Source organism: Gadus chalcogrammus, chromosome 16, assembly GCF_026213295.1.
Source record: "Gadus chalcogrammus isolate NIFS_2021 chromosome 16, NIFS_Gcha_1.0, whole genome shotgun sequence".
In the NCBI taxonomy this organism is placed as follows: domain Eukaryota; kingdom Metazoa; phylum Chordata; class Actinopteri; order Gadiformes; family Gadidae; genus Gadus; species Gadus chalcogrammus.
Genome location: NC_079427.1, coordinates 16,087,806 through 16,107,989, shown reverse-complemented (window position 1 = coordinate 16,107,989; position 20,184 = coordinate 16,087,806). Strand labels below are relative to the sequence as shown.

The 20,184-nt window shown below is 46.1% G+C and overlaps 1 protein-coding gene across 1 annotated transcript in view; it reads left to right on the top strand.

Annotated features, from left to right (window-relative positions):
* The window catches only part of grik4 (glutamate receptor, ionotropic, kainate 4), a 140,350-nt gene that overhangs the window by 106,485 nt on the left and 13,681 nt on the right, over window positions 1–20,184 (top strand). Inside the window, exons 10-12 of the mRNA XM_056611733.1 lie at window positions 3,878–3,985; window positions 13,106–13,309; window positions 17,556–17,669. Of these exons, the coding sequence (XP_056467708.1) occupies window positions 3,878–3,985; window positions 13,106–13,309; window positions 17,556–17,669 (426 nt within the window). The remainder of the gene's footprint in view (window positions 1–3,877; window positions 3,986–13,105; window positions 13,310–17,555; window positions 17,670–20,184) is intronic.

The following is a 20,184-nucleotide window of genomic DNA, read 5'->3' as shown; positions in this document are numbered from 1 at the left end:
TGTGTGTGTGTGTGTGTGTGTCTCTCTTTATCTTTCGCTCACTCTGCACTTGTTGTCCGGATGATAAAGCTTACAGCAGCTTCTTCTGAGCGCCCCATCCTCTCCAGGATGGAGAGAAGAGTAGAGCACTCTTTATGTTCGGCCCCGCCGGAGCGGCAGCCTGATGACAGGGATGGTTTAGGCCCGGTCCCCCTCCCCTTGAACCCCCTCCTGGCAGAGGATCATTCCTTTACCCCTCACCCCCCCCCCCCCTCCCCCGCCCAACTCACACACACACACACACACACACACTCCCCCCCTCCTACTGCCACTGCGGTAGGAGAGGGGTGTCTCTCCTCCCCCATCCCTTTTCTTCAGCTCTACTTGACACCCGCCGGGACCCCTGATGTGAATACCGATTGGCCGGTTCACAGTATCACCCAATCAATGTCATGCTGTATTTCCCATAGCAGCCGTCCGCTGAATGATGCTTTGTGCACTTTCTTCTTCTCGTTCCTGTTCGGTCATCTGCAGTGTTGGGGTGGCGGTGATGGAGGTGGTGGTGGTAGTAGTAGTGATGATGGTGGTGGTGGTGGTAGTAGAGATGCTGTGTGTCCTTGTGTGTCCTGTGTGTATCTTGTGCTTTTTATGTGTACCTGACTGCAAGGCAAGTTTCCCTTTTGGGACAATAAAGTTGAACTGAACTGAACTGAACTGGAGGTGGTGGTGCTGGTGTTGGTAAAAGTAGTGGTGGTGGTGGTGGTGGTGGTGTCGGCAGTAGGGATGGAGGTGATGGTGGAGGTGGTTATGATGGTTGAGGTGGTAGTAGTGATGGTGGTGGCATGGTTAGTGCTGGTGGTAGTGGTGGGGATAGTGATGGTGGTGGTGTTGGCAGTAGCAATGTAGAGGTGCTGTTGCTGGTGGTGGTAATAGCAGTGATGGTGGTGGTGGTGGTGGTGGTGGTAGTATAGATGATGTGGTGATGATGGTGGTAGTATGGATCGTGGTGGTGTTGGTAGAAGAGATCGAGGTGGCAGTGGTGGTGTTAATAGTGATGATGGTGGTGGTAGTGATGGTGGTCTTCATGGTGGTGGTGTACGTGTATCAGCAGTAGTCATGACTGTAATGTATTGGTGTTAATGTGTGTCTTTAGGTGTTGTCTTTCCCATTACACCAGGGGAAATGGAAAGCCAAACTCTTTTTGATCATTTTCTCTGAGGACTTCTTTGACATATTTTTTCCCTTCTACTTTATTTATATAATTTCCGGTGTTCAATTATCTATTTATTTTCCTGGTGACGCACGGTGAATGATAAAGAGGGCCAAGGAGCCTCTATACAGCACCGGGACTCAGATTGGATCTCACGAGCTTCTGTCAGACTAACCTTGAAACAAATAGCAAGTCCTCAAATATTTTGTGATGAACTTTCTGTGAGCGGCATTTTTTTTTTCTTTTCCTACCCTATTTTCACATGAGACGTGTCATCCAGCACAAGTTGGCACCTCCTGCCTGCCAGCTCTCTACTTTGACTTAACCAAGCCTATTCCCAAACTTGTGTGGCCACGTTACATCACATGCACGCGTGGGTGTTTGGGGAATATTAATGTACTTAAAGCCCATGGCTACATGGAGGCTGTTCAGTAATACTAATACTAGTCACAGTAGGGCATGCGAGTGCTCTGTGTGCTTTGTGGGCTGTCTGTGTGTGACTGTGTGCTTGTGTGCCTGCGTGAGTGCTTGTGTGTGTGTGTGTGTGTGTGTGTGTGTGTGTGTGTGTGTGTGTGTGTGTGTGTGTGTGTGTGTGTCTGTGTGTGTGTGTGTGTGTGTGTGTGTGTGTGTGTGTGTGTGTGTGCGTGTGCGTGTGTGTGTGCGTGTGTGTGTGTGTGTGTGAACGTGAGCTTGTGCATACATTTCTGAATTCTCTCCAGAAAACTACAAAAAGGCATTCCAAACGAAATCCAGTCCTGTTGAATCCGTCTCTCTGAAATATGTACTCAACATCACTGAATATCAGCCCTCTTAGCACCGTGTCTGGTGCAAACTCAAGGATGCTTCCTGATACTTGGGCCACTGCTCTTAGCAAAGTAGCCATCCAAATCCTCAAGTAGAGGTTTCAGGGCTGCTCTGTCTACAGCGTTCAACACCGACCGAAGTCGGCACCAACGTGGCCCCGTATTTGTTTGAATTGCAGAAGGGAAAGTGTGAAGCCTAGCTAACAGGTTCTGGGCGGAGATAGATTTAGCTTGTGGTGCCCCCATGACAACTCTGGAGATGATGACAAGTGTCACCTGGGTGGGAAGGGGGAGAGGATTGGCTTAATTGCTCTGGACGTGTGTGATGTCAGCCTGTAGGGAGTCGTCCTTTTGTCTTCCATGGCAAGAAGTCCTTTAAGTGGAGTCCAGCTGTGCTCCCCGCTCATGTTGCTGACCCAAGGTGCCTTCGGAGGAAATAGATGGATGAAAATATCCGTATCATACAGATTCATTAAATTCTATATTTGAGCGGTTCATCCGCACTAAAGAATCACCTCGGTTCAGTTAATTTATAATTATATTATGAATCCTACTTTATAAAACCATGCCTGACATGTCATTTTATTTAATTGAAATGGTTTCCATTCATTGGAAAATAGTTTATATTCAGGGGGTGTAGTTCAAATTCTTTAACCGAGATATACTTCTAGATCAGGATCAGGGTTGGATTGGAGTACATCCGGGATTTCTATGAAAAGCAAATGCTATTTTAAATGCTTCGATGTAAAATAAGCTCATTCCCCTGAAAAAAAAAAAAATCACAAAGCCCCTTTAAAACCTTAGAGAGAGATAATAACCAAATGTTATATTCCAAAAAGGCCCTGCAATGACCTAAGCGAGGAATCAAACGCACGTCTTGGAAGGGTTCCACAGTGCATCATACAAACGTGAAGGTGGGTATGACTTGAATGGCATCGTCTAAATCTAAAAGGAAGACCAACTTTACACAGACAATAACAAAAAAGCTGTCAGAAAACATTTCCTAGAAAGCAAACTAAAACAGTTTGTCTCGGAAATGAAGAGACAAAAAGGTCTTGATTTCAATCTGGAAAAAGCTCATAAAAAAAGACGAATGCCATGAATAAATAGGCTGGTGTTTACAGCCCGGCTTGTCAACACATGCCCGTCTGGCTGCAGTGATAATGCAGCAGTGGAGGAAAGACAGAGTAGAGGTGAGATGTAAGCGAAGGATACGGGAAAGACGAGACGTGAACGAGGCAGAGACGCAGAAGCGTGGCCCGTGGGATGATGGAGGTGTGAGGTGCCGGTGGAGCTCTAATGAGAATGAAATGTGTCTCGGCGCCACGTGATTGGCCGTTAATTGGCTTAATGAATGAATTCTGTTACCTCTGATGAGGCACATGGCCCTGTGTTAACTCTTCAAGGAGTCACGCCGCCAGACAGGTTGTCTTTGTCCCTTTGTCTCGGGCCCTGCTTTGCCTCCGTATGTCTCTGAACCAATATCGGCTTTGTGATCTGTCGTGTGTTGTTGTTGTTTTTTGGTTGTTTTTATCCATCGACATGCTCTCCATTCTTTCTGTCTTTTGATTCCTCTTTTTCTCATTGAAGGTCATGTTAATTGTCCTTGGGATTAAGGGGTTACAAAAAAAGACACTAGATAGTCTCGATCTCTCTATTCCTATCTGGCCATCCTCATGAACTCAGTTACTGATGAGTGTGTATGTATGTATGTGTGTGTGTGTGTGTGTGTGTGTGTGTGTGTGTGTGTGTGTGTGTGTGTGTGTGTGTGTGTGTGTGTGTGTGTGTGTGTGTGTGTGTGTGTGTGTGTGTGTGTGTGTGTGTGTGTGTGTGTGTCTCTATGTACGTATGTGTGTGTGTGTGTGTGTGGTTGCTACCTTTGCAGATTGGCCAGTGGCACTCTGAAGATGGTCTCTCCATGGAGAGAAAGCTTCCCTCCATCAACGTAACAGAGACCCTCTTCAACACCACCCTCACCATAACCACCATATTGGTGAGTAGTGTTTTTCTCATCCCACAATGCATGTTTCACCGCCATGTCGTTAAGGGACACGGAGGATGAGAAAGCCAAGCCCTGTGTCCAAACTCTGAGGTTTGTACAATCAGAGAGGTTGATGAGCAAATTAAGAATGGTTTTGCCATCGCCAAGTTTTGCCATTGGACAAGAAGTGTGGCCTCAATAGAAGCTAATCATTCCAGACATCCTAACGTCCCAGGTTCCTCATTTAAACCCCTTTAGCAGAGATAACTTGATTACGTAGATCCACTTAATCATGCAAAAATAACTCATTATAGTGACTGTGACGTGCTGTTATCTGCATGATTACAGAACTTATCTCCACAGAGTCGAGCTAGAGCTATTCTAGCTCATAGCTGCAGGCTTCAAATCCACATAGAACTAGGCTAGACACATCTTCGCTATTTCGGACAATGAATCGATTATTTGTTAATTTGAGGAATGATAATACTACAATAATAATAATGTTTTGATGATGACAAAAACTTCTTTGCTTCATTTTGGTTCCAAAAAAATGTCATGTTTCTAGACAAAGCTGCATCTATAAATATTCAAGGAGCACAAATTCAAGGAGACACACATTCACACAGACATTTGACAAGGTGCAATGGCACATCCCTCAGGATTTGGTAGGCAGTACTTATGCTAGTGGTGGTGGTGATGGTAGTGGTGGTAGTATACTTATTCTTAAGTATTAGATAGGGCCGACTGCAGTTTGACCCTACATATCTGCCCGATGTCAAATATATTGAGGAATCAATCCACAAAATGTGCATACAGAAATGCAAAATAAAACAGCAGCACTGCAGCCAATTACATTTTAATACAATTATTTTGTAAGCATGATTAGAAAGGGCAGCCCAAAACAGATCAGCACCTTGATTTATCTCAAACAAAGAGACGAGGACGCTGTATGCTAGTCTTACCCAAGAGATTACATCTAAGAAACAAATGCTGCCATTAGCACTTCTTTTAGATCTATTTTACTGTTTATTATTCTGAATATCCGAAACCATGGAAGCCATTTCCTGTTGGGAGTGCGAAGTTTCTCACAGGGAACCTTGACATGGTTGGAAATTGGGTACACAGCTTCTGAGCTCACTCACAAAATGTGAAAAGCAGCGAGGAGTCCTGATAGTCGGTCCCCACTGTGGTGGACATCGCTCATTGGCTGAGAGATAAGAGCCGCGTGAGATTCAAATCTCCTAATGTGGAAAAGCCTATTGAACAATCCCTAAAGATGTGTATAGATGCTGTCAGCGGACTTTGCTTGTTACGGGATTCGCTGAAGCACAAACAAACACACACACACACACACACACACACACACACACACACACACACACACACACACACACACAGTGTGTGTGTTTGTGTGTGTGTGTGATACGATGTAAAGCAGCATGTAGGCGGAGCTGAATTGCCTGACGTCACGTGATGTACTAAAGTGGCCGGCTTATCGGCTGTGGAGCCCGGAGGGGCGTGGGGGGGTGGGGGGGTGGGAGGGCAGTGAGTTGACACACCACGCCCCAGAGACGAACCTCCGGTCTTATTGAGACTGATGGAGCGGCTCTCTTCACTCAGTAAGTCTCCAGAGAGAGAGCCTCGTGGTGGCTGAGTGGAGCAAGGTGGGACTGGGGTGGTGAAACACACACACACAGTGTGTGTGTGTGTGTGTGTGTGTGTGTGTGTGTGTGTGTGTGTGTGTGTGTGTGTGTGTGTGTGTGTGTGTGTGTGTGTGTGTGTGGGTGCGTGTGCGTGCATGCATGCGTTGGAGGGGTGAGTCTCCTTCGAAACAACGAGGGCCAATTTTCCCCAGCCTCAGGGCTCATTCATCAGGGCCCGGTCCCGCCTGGTGCTCCATGAGGCTGCAGGAAGGACACACACCACTAGAGACCTCAGGCCAAGCCTTGCCTGTAGCAGGGTTGACTTATGTATGAATGTATGCATTTACACTCATGAATATGCATATGCAAACATAGCATATGTTTGCAGTGCACATTACACATTGTACAGAGTGTTTATGCTTAGCGTTTGTGTGCGTGTGCGTGTGTGTGTGTGTTGGTACAGGGGTAGAGCAGAGGAATGACCTTTTGTCGGTCCTTAGGGGTGGGCCCCAGAGCTGCGGGTCTAGTGAAAGGAGAAAAAGTATTTTGACCTTTTTTAGCATATTGGGGGAAATGGAGCAAGTTTAAACGATCCATTTAGTTATGGTCATCGGTTTCCCTCACATGCAAGGTCTTAACCGTGAAGACTTTACTAGGATAAAGGTAGATTTATAATGTTCAATAATAAACCTCATGTTACATTTATATCATTCCTAGAAAGCCGTGGTCTACCATACAATAAATAATGTATATTTAATTTGATGAAATATTCACGCAACCGTCACTGAATCAGATTACGAAAACGCACTCGTCCCCCACTCAGTCACCCTGGAGGGTAACATAAAAGAAAGCTTTATGTGTTTTTTGAGATGCGAATTAATTTATTATGTCAATAAAGTAAAACATTTTATAACAGTTGGATACGGTATGATGAATAGACAATAGTAAAGATAGTTAATAGATTTATCACTGGCCAACTGAAAAAGCACGCGGGGAAATCGGCGAGACATAATATCCGCGCTTTGATTTTTATATCATTGGTGCTGGAGAGGGTAAGTTCGTTTCTATTCACTTTTAAGGGCCTACGGCAGTCATACTCAAGTAGCGGCCCACGGGCCTTTTGTGGCCCGCGGGGTGTCTATTAATGGCCCTCGAGCTGTTTTGAAAAGTTTTTTTAATTATTAAAAAATAAAAAAATAAAAAAAATCGTGCTGGGCGCTCTTATTTTGAAACCGCGCGCCGCGATCTCAATACGAGGCTGGGGGTTGCAACGATAAACAGATAGCACTCCAGCCCACAGACCGCTCCAGCCCTCCCAAACTCGAGGCAGACAGTCCATCTCAGCAGCAGTCAAGGCCGATTTAGGGTCGTTTTAGACGCAGAGACGTAAGCACGTAATTTACACAAGGGACTTGTTTTAGACAAGTTTTGATTTAAGGTTCCTTAAGGATTGCGCGTGTTGCAAGGGGATTCTCCGCCAGAACAGTAGGGGGAGCAACGAACAAATCTGTGGGCGTGGAAGTGGAAATCGCTGGCTTGTTTATATTTATAATTATCATAATTCGTTCTTGTGTTTTCTTCTTCTCCTTCTTCAAAATTCTTCATTCGCTTCTGTCACAGCCTTTTAAAAATGGCGCTATTATGCTGTAAAACCGGAAATGTGAGACTCCTGAAAGTATGTGGTTAGCTGGCCAATCACAGTCTTTGCGAGCTGCGTAGGGCCGTAGTGTTTTAGTCGCATAGTCAGGAATTTTGGCCGACGCACTTAAGCACGTAAGGGGGGATATTTTACCGCGCAAGGGGGGGTTATGTATCTTACGTGCTTACGCGTTACGTCTAAAACAGAGCATATATCGGCCTCAGTCACACACGTATACCGACCGGCCCCTTGAGTCACTGAAAAAAAAAATTGTGGCCCCTCATCATTTCTACTTGAGTACCCCTGGCCTACGGTATATAGAAAATATCAATATGGCACATAGCAGGCATGAAAAGAGAGAGACCATGGGCCTGTGCCAATGCGGATGGGGCCCCTTGATTATTCTTTTTCAACAGGCACTTTCCCCTGCTGCTTAATATTTATACTGTGTGTGTGGATATGTGTGTGTCAAATGTGTATTATTTTGTGGGTCATTATGGGCATATATACAGTGTGTGTGTGTGTGTGTGTTTGTGTGTCTGGAATAGATAGTCTGTGAGAGTGAGTGGGATAGCAGATAGGTACCGCTCTTCGGAGAGCAGTTTTATTATACCTGTACGTGGCTATCTCTTTACCACTTTAATTTACGGAACAGCCCCTGTAGAAAGCAACCATAGAATTGATTATCACTTGACTGGATGGCCACGAGCTATGTGCTTATAATCACTGGTGAAGATTGTTTCAGGCCATTGTGGTGGTGACGATCTTGGGAATGTAATGTCTTTATACGTCCACTTAGGTAATGAAAAGGGAACCCACTGCTCTTTAGATAACATTATCTCAGCTTCCTCGTTCTAAAAGTAATATTTGCGCGCATTTCAAAGACGGAACCCCGCGATTGCGGGTCACCGGCTTAACCCTGGATAACGGTAATGTCTTAACAAGGATGGTGTTTGCTCGCTTTGTTCCATCATTCCATTGTGGATAATAGCAGTGGACCATGTAGTAAATTTCAGTATGGCTTCTAAAACATAGGTGTGCAGTTTTTGGTCGTCCATGTTGCACATTAAATGCATGAGACCATTTCTCGATTCTTCAAACGAGAAGTGTTTTTTTCTCACTTCTCTGACGTCGATTCCTATAGGTTACTGTGCTATGTCACACACTCAGCATTGCACACACATGCACGCAGGCACAGGACAGAGGCTATAATTGCATCACTGTTCCTTCTATCATTCCGAGCTAACATCCCCTGCTGTATTCTAAAGGCGCCCTACTTTTTTTTATCTCCTACTTTTACGTTTATTCTGCTCTGTGCAAGCGCTATATTTTCCCCGGTGCTTGTTAGCAGAGCGACCCCTCCAGAGTGGGAGTCAGGGTGTTGCTAACAACCTGGTGATAAATAATTTTAAGATTGACTGTAATGCAGAGTTCCTAGGTTTGCCTCTTACTTGCATTATTTCAACTCCGATAGACATTTAACGATTGTTTGTGCGGAAATCGACACAAAGCAACAAGGCCACATCAAAATTTGTTCTCTTTATCATATTTTATCCGAATCTCCATCATGGTATACCAGCAAACCAGAACCTTGTCCTGTCCTGGTCACACTAAGCCTGACTTGAAGGTTAAAATTAATGAAAGCGCTATAATTCAAAGACAGATAAACGCCCTTGATTCACTTGCCTGTCACCTATAATGTATGGACCTTTGTAAATGCATGAATTGCGGTAAAAAACCCACTTCGTACTCGCGCATAGTGTCGCACAGTGTTGTACCCTTAATATATGTCAGATTTTATGACCGCCCATAAACTTTCTGCTGCACCGTAGATGTGACTCATTGTCACCCCTATGAGCAACAAGCTCTGCTCACAGGAATACGGCTTCTATTCAGCAGGAATATGCCTCTTTCTGACCGCCTCCCATGATGCAATCAGTCTAGCAGGGCTCACTCAAAGAGTTTTTGATTTTGTTTACAGGAGTTTATTATTATCACAGTTATTTCTTGTTACTCCATTCCGTAGAGCACACATACGTTTACAAAAAATGGCCTTGTAAAACAAGACATAGCCGTCTTGACATCATCTTGGTCTTTCCTCCACGAACAGAAAAACCTCATCAAATATTTGTTGGACTTCTCCGGCTGGTTGTTACAAAGGACTGCTGAGGGAGGCAAAGGTTTTTTTATGTGTCCACAGCTGGTTTACTACGGGTTGTGCGACTCGGGGGGAACATAATTGCTTTGAGAAAACGGAAGGAAGTGGTAGAACAGAGAGACGGCTGGAAGAAGACCTGTGAAGACATCCTGAACTACTCTTGTTTGTTCTCTTCAGCAAAATATTAAAGGGATCCGTACCGAGTTTACCACCGTGTGTGTGTGTGTGTGTGTGTGTGTGTGTGTGTGTGTGTGTGTGTGTGTGTGTGTGTGTGTGTGTGTGTGTGTGTGTGTGTGTGTGTGTGTGTGTGTGTGTGTGTGCGTGTGTGTGTTCTTTAGTAAAGTTTGTGGGTCCCAGACTCGTCTTCCACCCAAGTATAGTAATACTTGGGTGAAAAATAACTACATCTATTAATTTCTCCCAAGTTCCTAACTTTATTCCAGGTTTGCTGTCATGTGCAAAAGAAGGTAGATACAAATTCTTTGTGACTTCACCTTCAAGGAAGCTCCCCATTTCAAATGGTTATTGTAGACATGAATGCCATCCTTCTTTTTTCTCTCTCTCGCTCAGTCTCTCCCATTATGTAGACACAGTGGTGTTTCAAGAGTGGTGTGGGCAGGTGTAGGTGGGAGTTATTGGCAAATGCCTTTGGACATTCAAGGACTAAATGTCGTACTAACGGTCAAACCGATCCACTTTTATTAGCCGGTGTAACTCTCCCTGCTCCGACCGACCAATATCTGGGTAATAACAGGATTGATCTGCTTCCTCAGATATTACATTTTTATAGAATACCTTAAGGCTTGCTGGGAGAAAGGTAGAGGGGGGGAGAGTGGGAGAAAAATGGGGGACACAGACAGTTTACACTGAACAATATATAAAAGGAGAGCGGGAGAGAGAGGTAGTGGGAGGGGGGGGGGGTGCGGGGCAATATGTTGGGCTGTCGCTGTGTTATCGATTGTTGGATGCTACCGGTAGGATTGATGGCTGTGTGTGAGGTCTTATTTTATTAGTCTGTACTTAACCAGGTCAACATTGGTGGCGGGAGAGGGAGAGAGTGTTGGGGGGGGGGGGGGGGGGGAATGTATTCTATGTTTTTTTTGCTCTGTTTTTCTCATAGAGGTTTGGTCACGTAATGGATAAGACCATTTTTTACAGTCACAGAGCACTTTCAGCACCTCAAACACATCCATCTACAAGTGGCCTTGCAGCTAATTAGACTTGGAAGTATATTAAGTGTTCTACAAGGGTGCTGGTCTGCGCGGCTGGATTGAATAACCTTTAATTGTTTCTACCTGTATTTGCTCTCTGATGTCCCGCAGTGGAAATACTTGAGCTCAGCGATGAATGCCAAGTGACCTTAATAAGCACATATCTGCTATATAACTTATGACAGTGGACAGAGTCCAGCTCAGTGTGGCTGGGGTGCAATGCTTTTCGAGAGCTACATAAGTCTGCCAGCTATGAAATTAGCATTTATATTATGTTGTGCGCATGCCGAACCATGAGCATTGCAGACAAATCACATCAGACGAGGAAGGTATAATGGCTGGCTGGTTAAATGAGCTAATGGACAGATGAACAGATTGACATTTATAGAGTAGTACACACTATAAAGGCAATACGACGGTGAAGGCAATCTATATCACCAGTCTGCCTTGCTGACTGACTTTAGGAGCTCGTCTTCTGCTCCTGCCTGGTTTTCTTCGTGACTATGCAGACAGACAGAAGCTCCCTGTTTGTCGCTCTCTTGTCTCCGCTGGTCTCTTTGCACTGCACACTACATGCATGTCAGGGAAAACTGAATGCCATTGCTCTGGAGTCTTTTACTGCAGTTAAATTGTGCTAAATGTACCTGCAGTAAATGTAACTGCAGTTAGAGAAAGGAAGAAATCCGCTCCACATTCCAGGGAAATGTATTATACCTTGCAGTGGGTTGTATTATATGATTCCCTAAGGGCCAGTGTTGACAGTGTTGACATCACAAATTAACCAAGGTGAGAAAGGGAGGGAAAGGCTGACCAATCAGGTGAAGATGCAATGATAGTCATGGTCCCTGTTTCGTGCTATATTCATATATTCTTCTTATATTCATAAGTGCGTATAGAAAGTGTAGGGAATGGGTTTGGATTATTCTGTGATGCAAACCATAATGTGGTTAACTAGCTGCCACAGAAAATAATATTGAATAAAATAAATGATGAGGATTTATTATTTAATTAAAAATTAATACATTTAATTTTGAATAAATTTCACACATGACTGTATCATAAATGGCAATTGTGCTGGTGTAATATGTCCAGTCAATCGGCAAAGTTTTATGTGTGCTTTCTGCACTACTCTGAGTGACAGTTTAGCAATGAAATGGATCACATATTTATTAGGGATGCACCGATATGAAAATTTTGACCGATACCGATATCCGATATTAAAATTGCTGTTACGGCCGATAACTTACCGATATCGATATTGGTATAAAAACAAGTTTCTATGATGATTTTGTATACTGAAAAACATGTAAACACTGTGAACATGTAAACACTGTCTTTATTTAATTTTTTGCTCTAGATTGCTCGAAAACAATTTGACCAATTATTATTCTCTAAATTATTTTAGACACTATTTGACGCCTATTACAAACATTATAAGCCTCACTTCTCACTACAGCACCCACAGCATTTTCTAGATTTGAGCAAATAATGACTAAACCTTGGCTACCTCAAACAGTATATAACTCATGCTGGCCTTCACGTTTCTATAAGCATTCATCGTTTGCATTAGTAGTTAGCAAGAGGATACACGTCATCACATTATTTGTATTAACAGCCGTTTTTCTTTTTTCAGGGAGGAATTGAGAGTCTTTATGACTGTGCAATGTCTCCCTGTCATAGTTAAGGCACCGAAGTAATACAAGCTGAGGTCAAAGAGGGATGAAAGAGGTGTCTCTGTGACTCCAACACGGTGCTGCTGTTTTGAGAAGCAGCACTGTGACATTGGCCTCTGAGATTCATTATAGGGAGGCTCTCTAAATCACAACCAACCCCGTGAATCACCTTACCACAAAACAAGATATAAAGGTGTTTGCGTTGGGTGTGTGTGTGTGTGTGTGTGTGTGGGTGTGCATGCTTACGTGCATGCTAGCGTATGTGTGTGTGTGCGTTTGTGTGTGAGTGACAGAGTGACTGCCTGCATGTCTGCCCTTTTCCATGGATACGCAGCTTGGTAGGTCACAGCAGGAGTATTGGCCTCCCCTCTAGTTTTCTTTTTATATAATGGATTAGCACGTACTTGTTTGAAGGTGATTTCCAAATCTGCTTGGCTGCTTTTCAATAGCGTTACAGCCCGGGTGTTATATAAATTGAAACACAGATTAAAATGATCCATGGCTTGAAAAATGGAATGTGTCCGCAGTTCCTCCTGTAAAATATTTTGTGAACTAAACGCAGAATAATATACCAGCACCGCCTGTCATAGGTTTTTTATAACTCCGAAACGAGACGACCCCCGTCGACGAGAAAATCACCATAATTGTACCACTGAAATTACTTTTGCGCTCCCTCAAATAAAATATAAGCCAGCGACCCTGTAAACCTGAAGAGTTTTTGGAGTTGAAACTTTTAAAGGTCCCTCCCCTCCCCCCCCCCCCCTCTGTGACACGTGCGTGAACCGTGTTCCTGCTCGTGTTGTTTCAGGAGAACCCGTACGTGATGCTGCGGCCAAACCACCAGGCGCTGGAGGGCAACGAGCGCTACCAGGGCTTCTGCGTGGACATGCTGAAGGAGCTGGGCGACATCCTCAAGTTCAAGTACCGCATCCGGCTGGTGGGGGACGGCCACTACGGGGTCCCCGGGGCTAACGGCACCTGGACCGGCATGGTGGGGGAGCTCATCTCCAGAGTAAGTGTGCCGCTTTCGTTTTCTATGTCAAGTCAAGTCGAGGGGGAAAAAAACGAATAAAGAAAAGGAAAAAGCCACAGATCTACGAGGAAGTCGTGGTGTTGTTTGCCACTTAGAAAAACATTGATATTTGTTTTTATCTTAAATCGATATTTGCCTCCTTGAAATAACCACGTCCGCATCTCTTAAGGCTACTAATGTATACGGTGCGCTCCTGTTCATACACGGGAACATAAACAAAGCTGTTTTGCGGTTTCCCTAGTCGTCAACATGAGGAACCTTTCCATCGCCAATCGACGTTATTTCCCAGAGAGTCCCGGGGCGCTGTGTTATTTAACAGCTTGTTTCCTGTTTGTTTCCTCTTTCCTCCCCCTTTTTATTTTTTTATTTTCTCCTTTTAGTCAACAACAATCTATGCGTCACGTTTTGTTGATGCTAAATCTCAGAGCTCTGTGAGCGCGCAGGAAGCAGGGAACCAGGGGGACGGGAAGGGAGTAGAGGAAGGGCGGAGGACGGGGAGCGAGGAGAGCGTATCACATATTAGCATGAGGACAAGAGGGAATCAAACGTAGAACTGCGGAGGCAAGGGGACCAATGGCGGAAAAACGGATGGAGCGAATATTCCTCAGTCATCTGTCTTAATTGTACGGGCTAATGGAGGGCAGAGACATTACCGATACAAAACCCAAGGAGCGGCTGCTCTCGACGACTGTCTGCCCCTTCTCCCCCCACCCCCCGCTCCCCCCAACCCCAACCCCACTCACCCCCTCCCTCTCGTGGAAGAAAGAGGCCTCCGTGTGACCGGGCTGACCTTCAGGAGAGCCAGGGTGCTCGTGTACACGTGTCCCTGCCAGCGGCCATTAAAAATATGGCTTGACACAGTAGTGGGTGGGAGGCGGGGGTGTGAGGGGTGAGGGGGAGCAGGGGAGGAAATGAGGAGGGAATAGTGGCTGCGAAGGATGATATCTCATCTGGATGCCCGGTCCGTGGACGGAGGCGGTGACTAAAGACGGTTTGGGTGAATGCTAAAAGAGGACACACCGAGGCAGCCTTGGTGAGGATAGCCGGCTTGTTTTTTGATCATTTGTGAAAGTTCCGGGGGAACGGATGGCCAGACTTAGCAGTGGAGGCACGCAGAGGGGTCGGGCATTCGCCGCTGCCTTTGATCCCCCGTTTTTTGTTTTTGTGTGATATTATTGAAGGTTGATTGCCGAGACGCACGCAGGAAATGCTAAAGCAGCGGTCCAGGCCTCGCTCCTCCCGCCCCCCCTGGAGGCGGTGGGGATCCAGCGCCGAAACCTTATCTCCAAAGTACCGGCGGAAGCACACAGCGGCGTTCCCTCGCGCTAATGTCACATATTGTAAAGAGTAGAAAAGACAGAAAGCCAAACTTTCCCTGGTCATGTTTTATTCCGTGCTGCTCGTATTGGGTTTGGGAAGAGGCTATGGATTTCACATTATATGAGTAAGTGAACCGGCGGCGGCGCGGGTTGGGGGGGGGGGGGGGGCTTGCGGTGGTGCATTATTGAATAGCTGAACTTTCTACATTGCCCTTTTGAATTGTACTATAAGTATAAGGCACAAGAAAAAGGAAAATAATCCGTCCGGTAGTCAATATTAATATTCCAGTGCCGGATAAATATTTCAGATGGTTATTACGAGTCCTCTTGCAAGGGGACCAGTGGCTTCCTCTTTGGCGGAGAAGAGGAGAGAAAAGTGCCAACGTATTTGTTCTCCTTCCCGGGGGTCACTCGGTGGCCTCCAGCACTCGGAAGGAGCTCAGCGAATCAGAGTATCGCACTACGGAGACGGAGGGGAGAGAAACGGGAAGGGGCCGCAGGTGGAGCGGCCGACGAAGCCCGGGGCTGGACGCGGATGAAGGGGAGAGTGGGGGGGGGGGGTGGGGGGGGCGGTGTGAGGTTCATTCTGAGAGTGAGAATGTGCTAGCGAAGGTGCAGACGTTAGACGCTCAGGAAGCGGCGCTCCGATGGAAGTAGGGACAGAGGGGGGGGACTCTGGGAGTGTGAGCTGAGGGCCGCTTCATAAAGCTGCCAGTGTTAAATGCAAATCACATGAATTCTTAAACGGTGGGAATAATTGAGCGTCAGGGAATAATTGATACCTCACCCGTGACGAGGAGCAAAGGGTCTGCGGTGTATCGTAAATAGTCATTGTTAAAAAAGGATGAGTTCAGGGTCAGCTCACTGTATTTCGCTGCACACTGGATGCTTTGGACTGTGATGCAAGGGCCTACACACCTCATATTTCACATGATACTTTTTATGATCTTGATTCTTATTTTTATTTTCAATATTCCACATCAATGGTTATTTTTTCTAGCCCCCGTGCTATAGTACGAGGAGATCGTAATCATGATTATTATAATGATTGTGATCATATCTGATCCTGTACCTGTAGCCTTGCTATAATGACCTGTCCTTGGTTGAGGCTGGGAGAGACCTCCAGGGGCTAGGGCTGGGTGAAGGCTAAATGCCTCATTTTAGTCATCCATCCCACAGTTGTGTCTCAGACACGACCTGCCCCCTAAGGGCCTATACCAAGCGGCAGAACGCCAGAGATCAGCGGTGCTCAGCCCCCGTTCTGGATTTATTGCCGTATGAGTGACCCCATACACGTACACATGTACCACCCACACACATACACACACACACACACACACACAGGCACACACACACACACACACACACACACACACACGCAAACACACACACAGACACACACAGACACACATACACAACATTTATCAATAGATACCCACACATGTCTGCACTCAGAAACCAGTACACATGTAGAGAAACACAGAAAAAGACACACACACCCAAAATCACACACACACATGTCCAAGTTCGGCAGCACAAACACACATCCACAACATTCCAAAAATAGAAAACCTAGTTTGTGTGCAGAAACACGTATGCCAGCACAAACCAGTTTAGCCGGGCTCCCTCCAAGTCTTCCTCGTAACTCAATTTTATAAATGAAACACTGTGACAACCTTCTTCCAAAATAGCAGTCTTTGTTCAGTCAGGTGCTTTTGACTTTTACCTATGTAAAAATAAAGATGTTGTAGGTGTGTTTGGACATATGAACTCGTAAACCATCCATCTAAACCTGTGTCCTCACATGTTATATAATGATTTCAACATTGTTTGTTTCCATGTACGTCCTTCTATCTTTTGTCTCTTTCTTACTCTCCCTGAGTCTGTCTCTCTATCAGCCTGTCTGCCTCTCCATCTGTCTGCCCCCACCACCACCAAGCCCCCCCTCTCTCTCTCTCTCTCTCTTCCTGTCCTTGTTTGTGGAGATGGATTGACAGCATTAGGATAGACCGATTGTGAGATATTGGGACTTCTGCATTGCTGCACCAGTTACCCCCCCAACCCCAGCCACACACAGAAACACACACACACACAAACACACACAAATGTGGGTGTGTGTCTGTGTGTGTGTTTGTGTGTTTCCAATCCTCTTAGTTTTCCGGCAGAGGACAAAGAGCAATGTGTTGTTGCCTTCCCATCGTCGCTCCGCTGGGAGATGAAAATCCCTTGCAAATGCACTTTGTTGCCCTGTATGATTAGTGGGGAACAATCCAGTATTCGGGATACGTTGACTGTTCGCGCGATTGTGTGTGTGTGTGTGTGTGTGTGTGTGTGTGTGTGTGTGTGTGTGTGTGTGTGTGTGTGTGTGTGTGTGTGTGTGTGTGTGTGTGTGTGTGTGTGTGTGTGTGTGTTTGTGTTTCAGCGTGTGACTAGCTGCTTTGTCAAGTGATTTGTCTTCACAGTGTGCCCTTGGCTTAGCACAATGCTAGCTTTTGGGTGCTCTCTCTCTCTCTCTCTCTCTCTCTCTCTCTCTCTCTCTCTCTCTCTCTCTCTCTCTCTCTCTCTCTGTCTCTCTCTCGCTCTCTCTGTCTCTTTCTCTCTCTCTCTCTCTCTCTCTCTCTCTCTCTCTCCCTCTCTTCGCATTACAAATATTGTTTTCAGAAAGAGTGGTGATGAGGTACAATTATAAGATATTCAGCGACTACAAAGTATCAGGTTATGTTTAAATGTCACCTCATTTATATCTGGTGTCTTTGTAAGAAAGAGTGGATTTGTGTGAGAGACACACAGCAGAACATGTATTTACATCTCTTTTTTAGCATAATGTCAGTCCTCTCAATATCCTCAGCTTCCAATGCTCTCCTTCTTCTTCCTTCCGGTCCCTTCTTCTCTGCATGTGAATGCAGAAAGCCGACCTGGCCGTGGCCGGTCTGACCATCACGGCGGAGCGGGAAAAGGTCATCGACTTCTCCAAGCCCTTCATGACCCTGGGCATCAGCATCATGTACCGTGTCCACCTGGTGAGTTATAATCACACAATCACCACACAAACACTCCTACCTGATGCCAAAACCGAGCCTCTGGCAGCCTGGTAGGATCAAAAGACGCACTCTCTCTACGTTTTTGCCCTGGAGTTTACGTGGGAAGAGTTTATTTTAATCCTACTGTAAACTCTCCTCTCATCTCTAGCTTTCAGCCACTATCCGTCCCCTCCCTCTCGATTTAATCTTCGTGTCCCTCCCTCCTCCCTCCCCGCCCTCCTCCCTCCCTCCCTCCCTCCCTCCCTCTCTCCCTCCCTCCCTCCCCTTCCTCCAGGTATCCCTGTTCTTCTTTCATCATTCCTTCGTCTCCTCCCCTTGTCTTCCCAGCAGTCTCCATTATCTTCTAAACTGCCCCATGCGTTTCCTATGCTTTTTCAGCATTTCGTGCTTAAATCGAATTCCTGGTCTTGACAGCACCAGATGGCCACTGTGTCCTTTTTATTATTTATTACATCATCTCTCTCTTTGATGAATGCAGGACATTCTCTTCAACAGCATGTCGCCCACAGTCCTGGACCTTCTGATTGGGTTTGACCCTCCTGTGGCACCCCTTCTGTGGCTCACATGCAGGGGTCGCCAGAGAGCACTAGCTGCCAGTGGAGAAACCTCTGAGGAAAACGTGGCTCACCAATGATCTCTTTTAATTAACAGCGTCTCCTAATGTATACCCGAGGGGGGGAAGAGGCGCTCTGCGTTTAACGATGGAGGACCCGCCCATGGAACTGTACTAGCTCAAGGGCTAACATAAGCAGTTAGCGTCCCGGACTCCCGGGGTGTCGTTTACTTATGGTTGACCTCCCCACCCTCCTCCCTATCCCTGCCGCTCCTGGGGAAATGCTCACTCTTCACTCTATAGGGCTACAGGCGGGACTAATAGGTGGAGCAGCATCAGCGGCAGCGAGCTCCACCCGCAGTAGCAAGGGACCGGGGCGGGTGCCAACAGCGAGGAAAGGATCGATGGAAGGGAGCAGCAGGTGCTAAGCTAAATGGGCCCGCTGCCCTCACGGATCACCTCGCAAGTGAGGAGGCTGGATTCCCGCGAGTTAGGAGGCAGGCTCCCTCACAAGCTAGGAGGCAAGCGAGGAGGCGTGCTAGGAGGCAGGCTCCCCGCGGTTGTCACGACGGGGGAGGGGAAGTGGCTGGGCAGGTGTGGCGGGTTGACGTGGCCCAATGTGCTTACCGTGGTCCCACGAGGACAGTGCCCAGTCACGCAGCAAAATTAGCAACGTTTGGTTGTTTCTTTTATAGACCAGTTAAGAATAGTGGGAACAACTCCGACACAGAAGGGAAGTAGGGCGCTTTAGAACAGTGAACGGGGAGAGGGTGAGCCGCAAAGTCAAGTGTTCTTTCCCTCTATTGCAGCATCATCGTTCTTTTTTTGTCCCCTTTCAGACAATTTCATCGCTATTTGGCAATTGCTCAGGTCTCAGCCAAGGCTGTCGCTCAGCATGCCTTACCGATTCAGCATTGGAATCCGTGTGACTTGCCTTGTTTAGTTCTAATCCAGCAGCTATTGATCCGAGGCACAGCTCATTCTACAAGCAGCCCCACTGTTTATTTCAAACTTTAAATTACAATTTCAGTCTGATCAATAAGAAGGGGCGAATGCAATGAAACAAAGCCGCCTGCCGGGTATTAATTACCTGCAAACGCAGTCTATTTATTCCTCTCTTATCCCCGCTTTCCTCTCTCTTCTCATCTCAACTCCTCCCTTATTCCCCCTTCCAAATCTCTTACCTTGCAGTCTGCTCTCTCATGCACTCTTTCTTTTCATTTCTTTATTTTTCTGAGACATGCTCTTGCATCACAAAATGAGCATAGAATTGCACATAAAGGAAAATCTATTCAGAGTTTATGTCCTGAGGAACACATGCCATCCAAAAACTTTAGCTCCAGAGGTCAAAAGGATGTTGGAACCCAATTTCTGAAATGACAGAAGGGACGTTTGTGCGGTTTTATGCGCCGTTAGATTAGCGAGTGCATGTCTATGAATGGATTGTTCAGTGGGTGCATGTATGTTTGTGTGAGGACGAGACAGAAAGCCAGAGTGACGAGATTACAACAGCTGTTATATGGCCGCGTGTTTTCACCTTCAGGATCCTGGAAGCACTGCTGTGAATAAACAGGCTCTATTTGCGGCACCGCTCTCTCTCTGTGTGAGCGAATAAAAAAGAACCCACAAAGGTTGCCTGTGTTATCCCAGCACCCAGCAGTGGGATTTCATGAATCAGTCTATGAACTAGACAAACCAAATGCAAAAAAACTGCGAAAACATTGTATAATGTTTTACATCCATTTCGTCCATTTTATATCAGTATATTGTAGCCGCGGCATTCACAATTTTCCCTGTGAGTCTGTTGGTAGCAGATTGTGTGTGTGTGTGTGTGTGCGTGTGCGTGTGTGTGTGTGTGTGTGTGTGTGTGTGTGTGTGTGTGTGTGTGTGTGTGTGTGTGTGTGTGTGTGTGTGTGTGTGTGTGTGTGTGTGTGTGTGTGT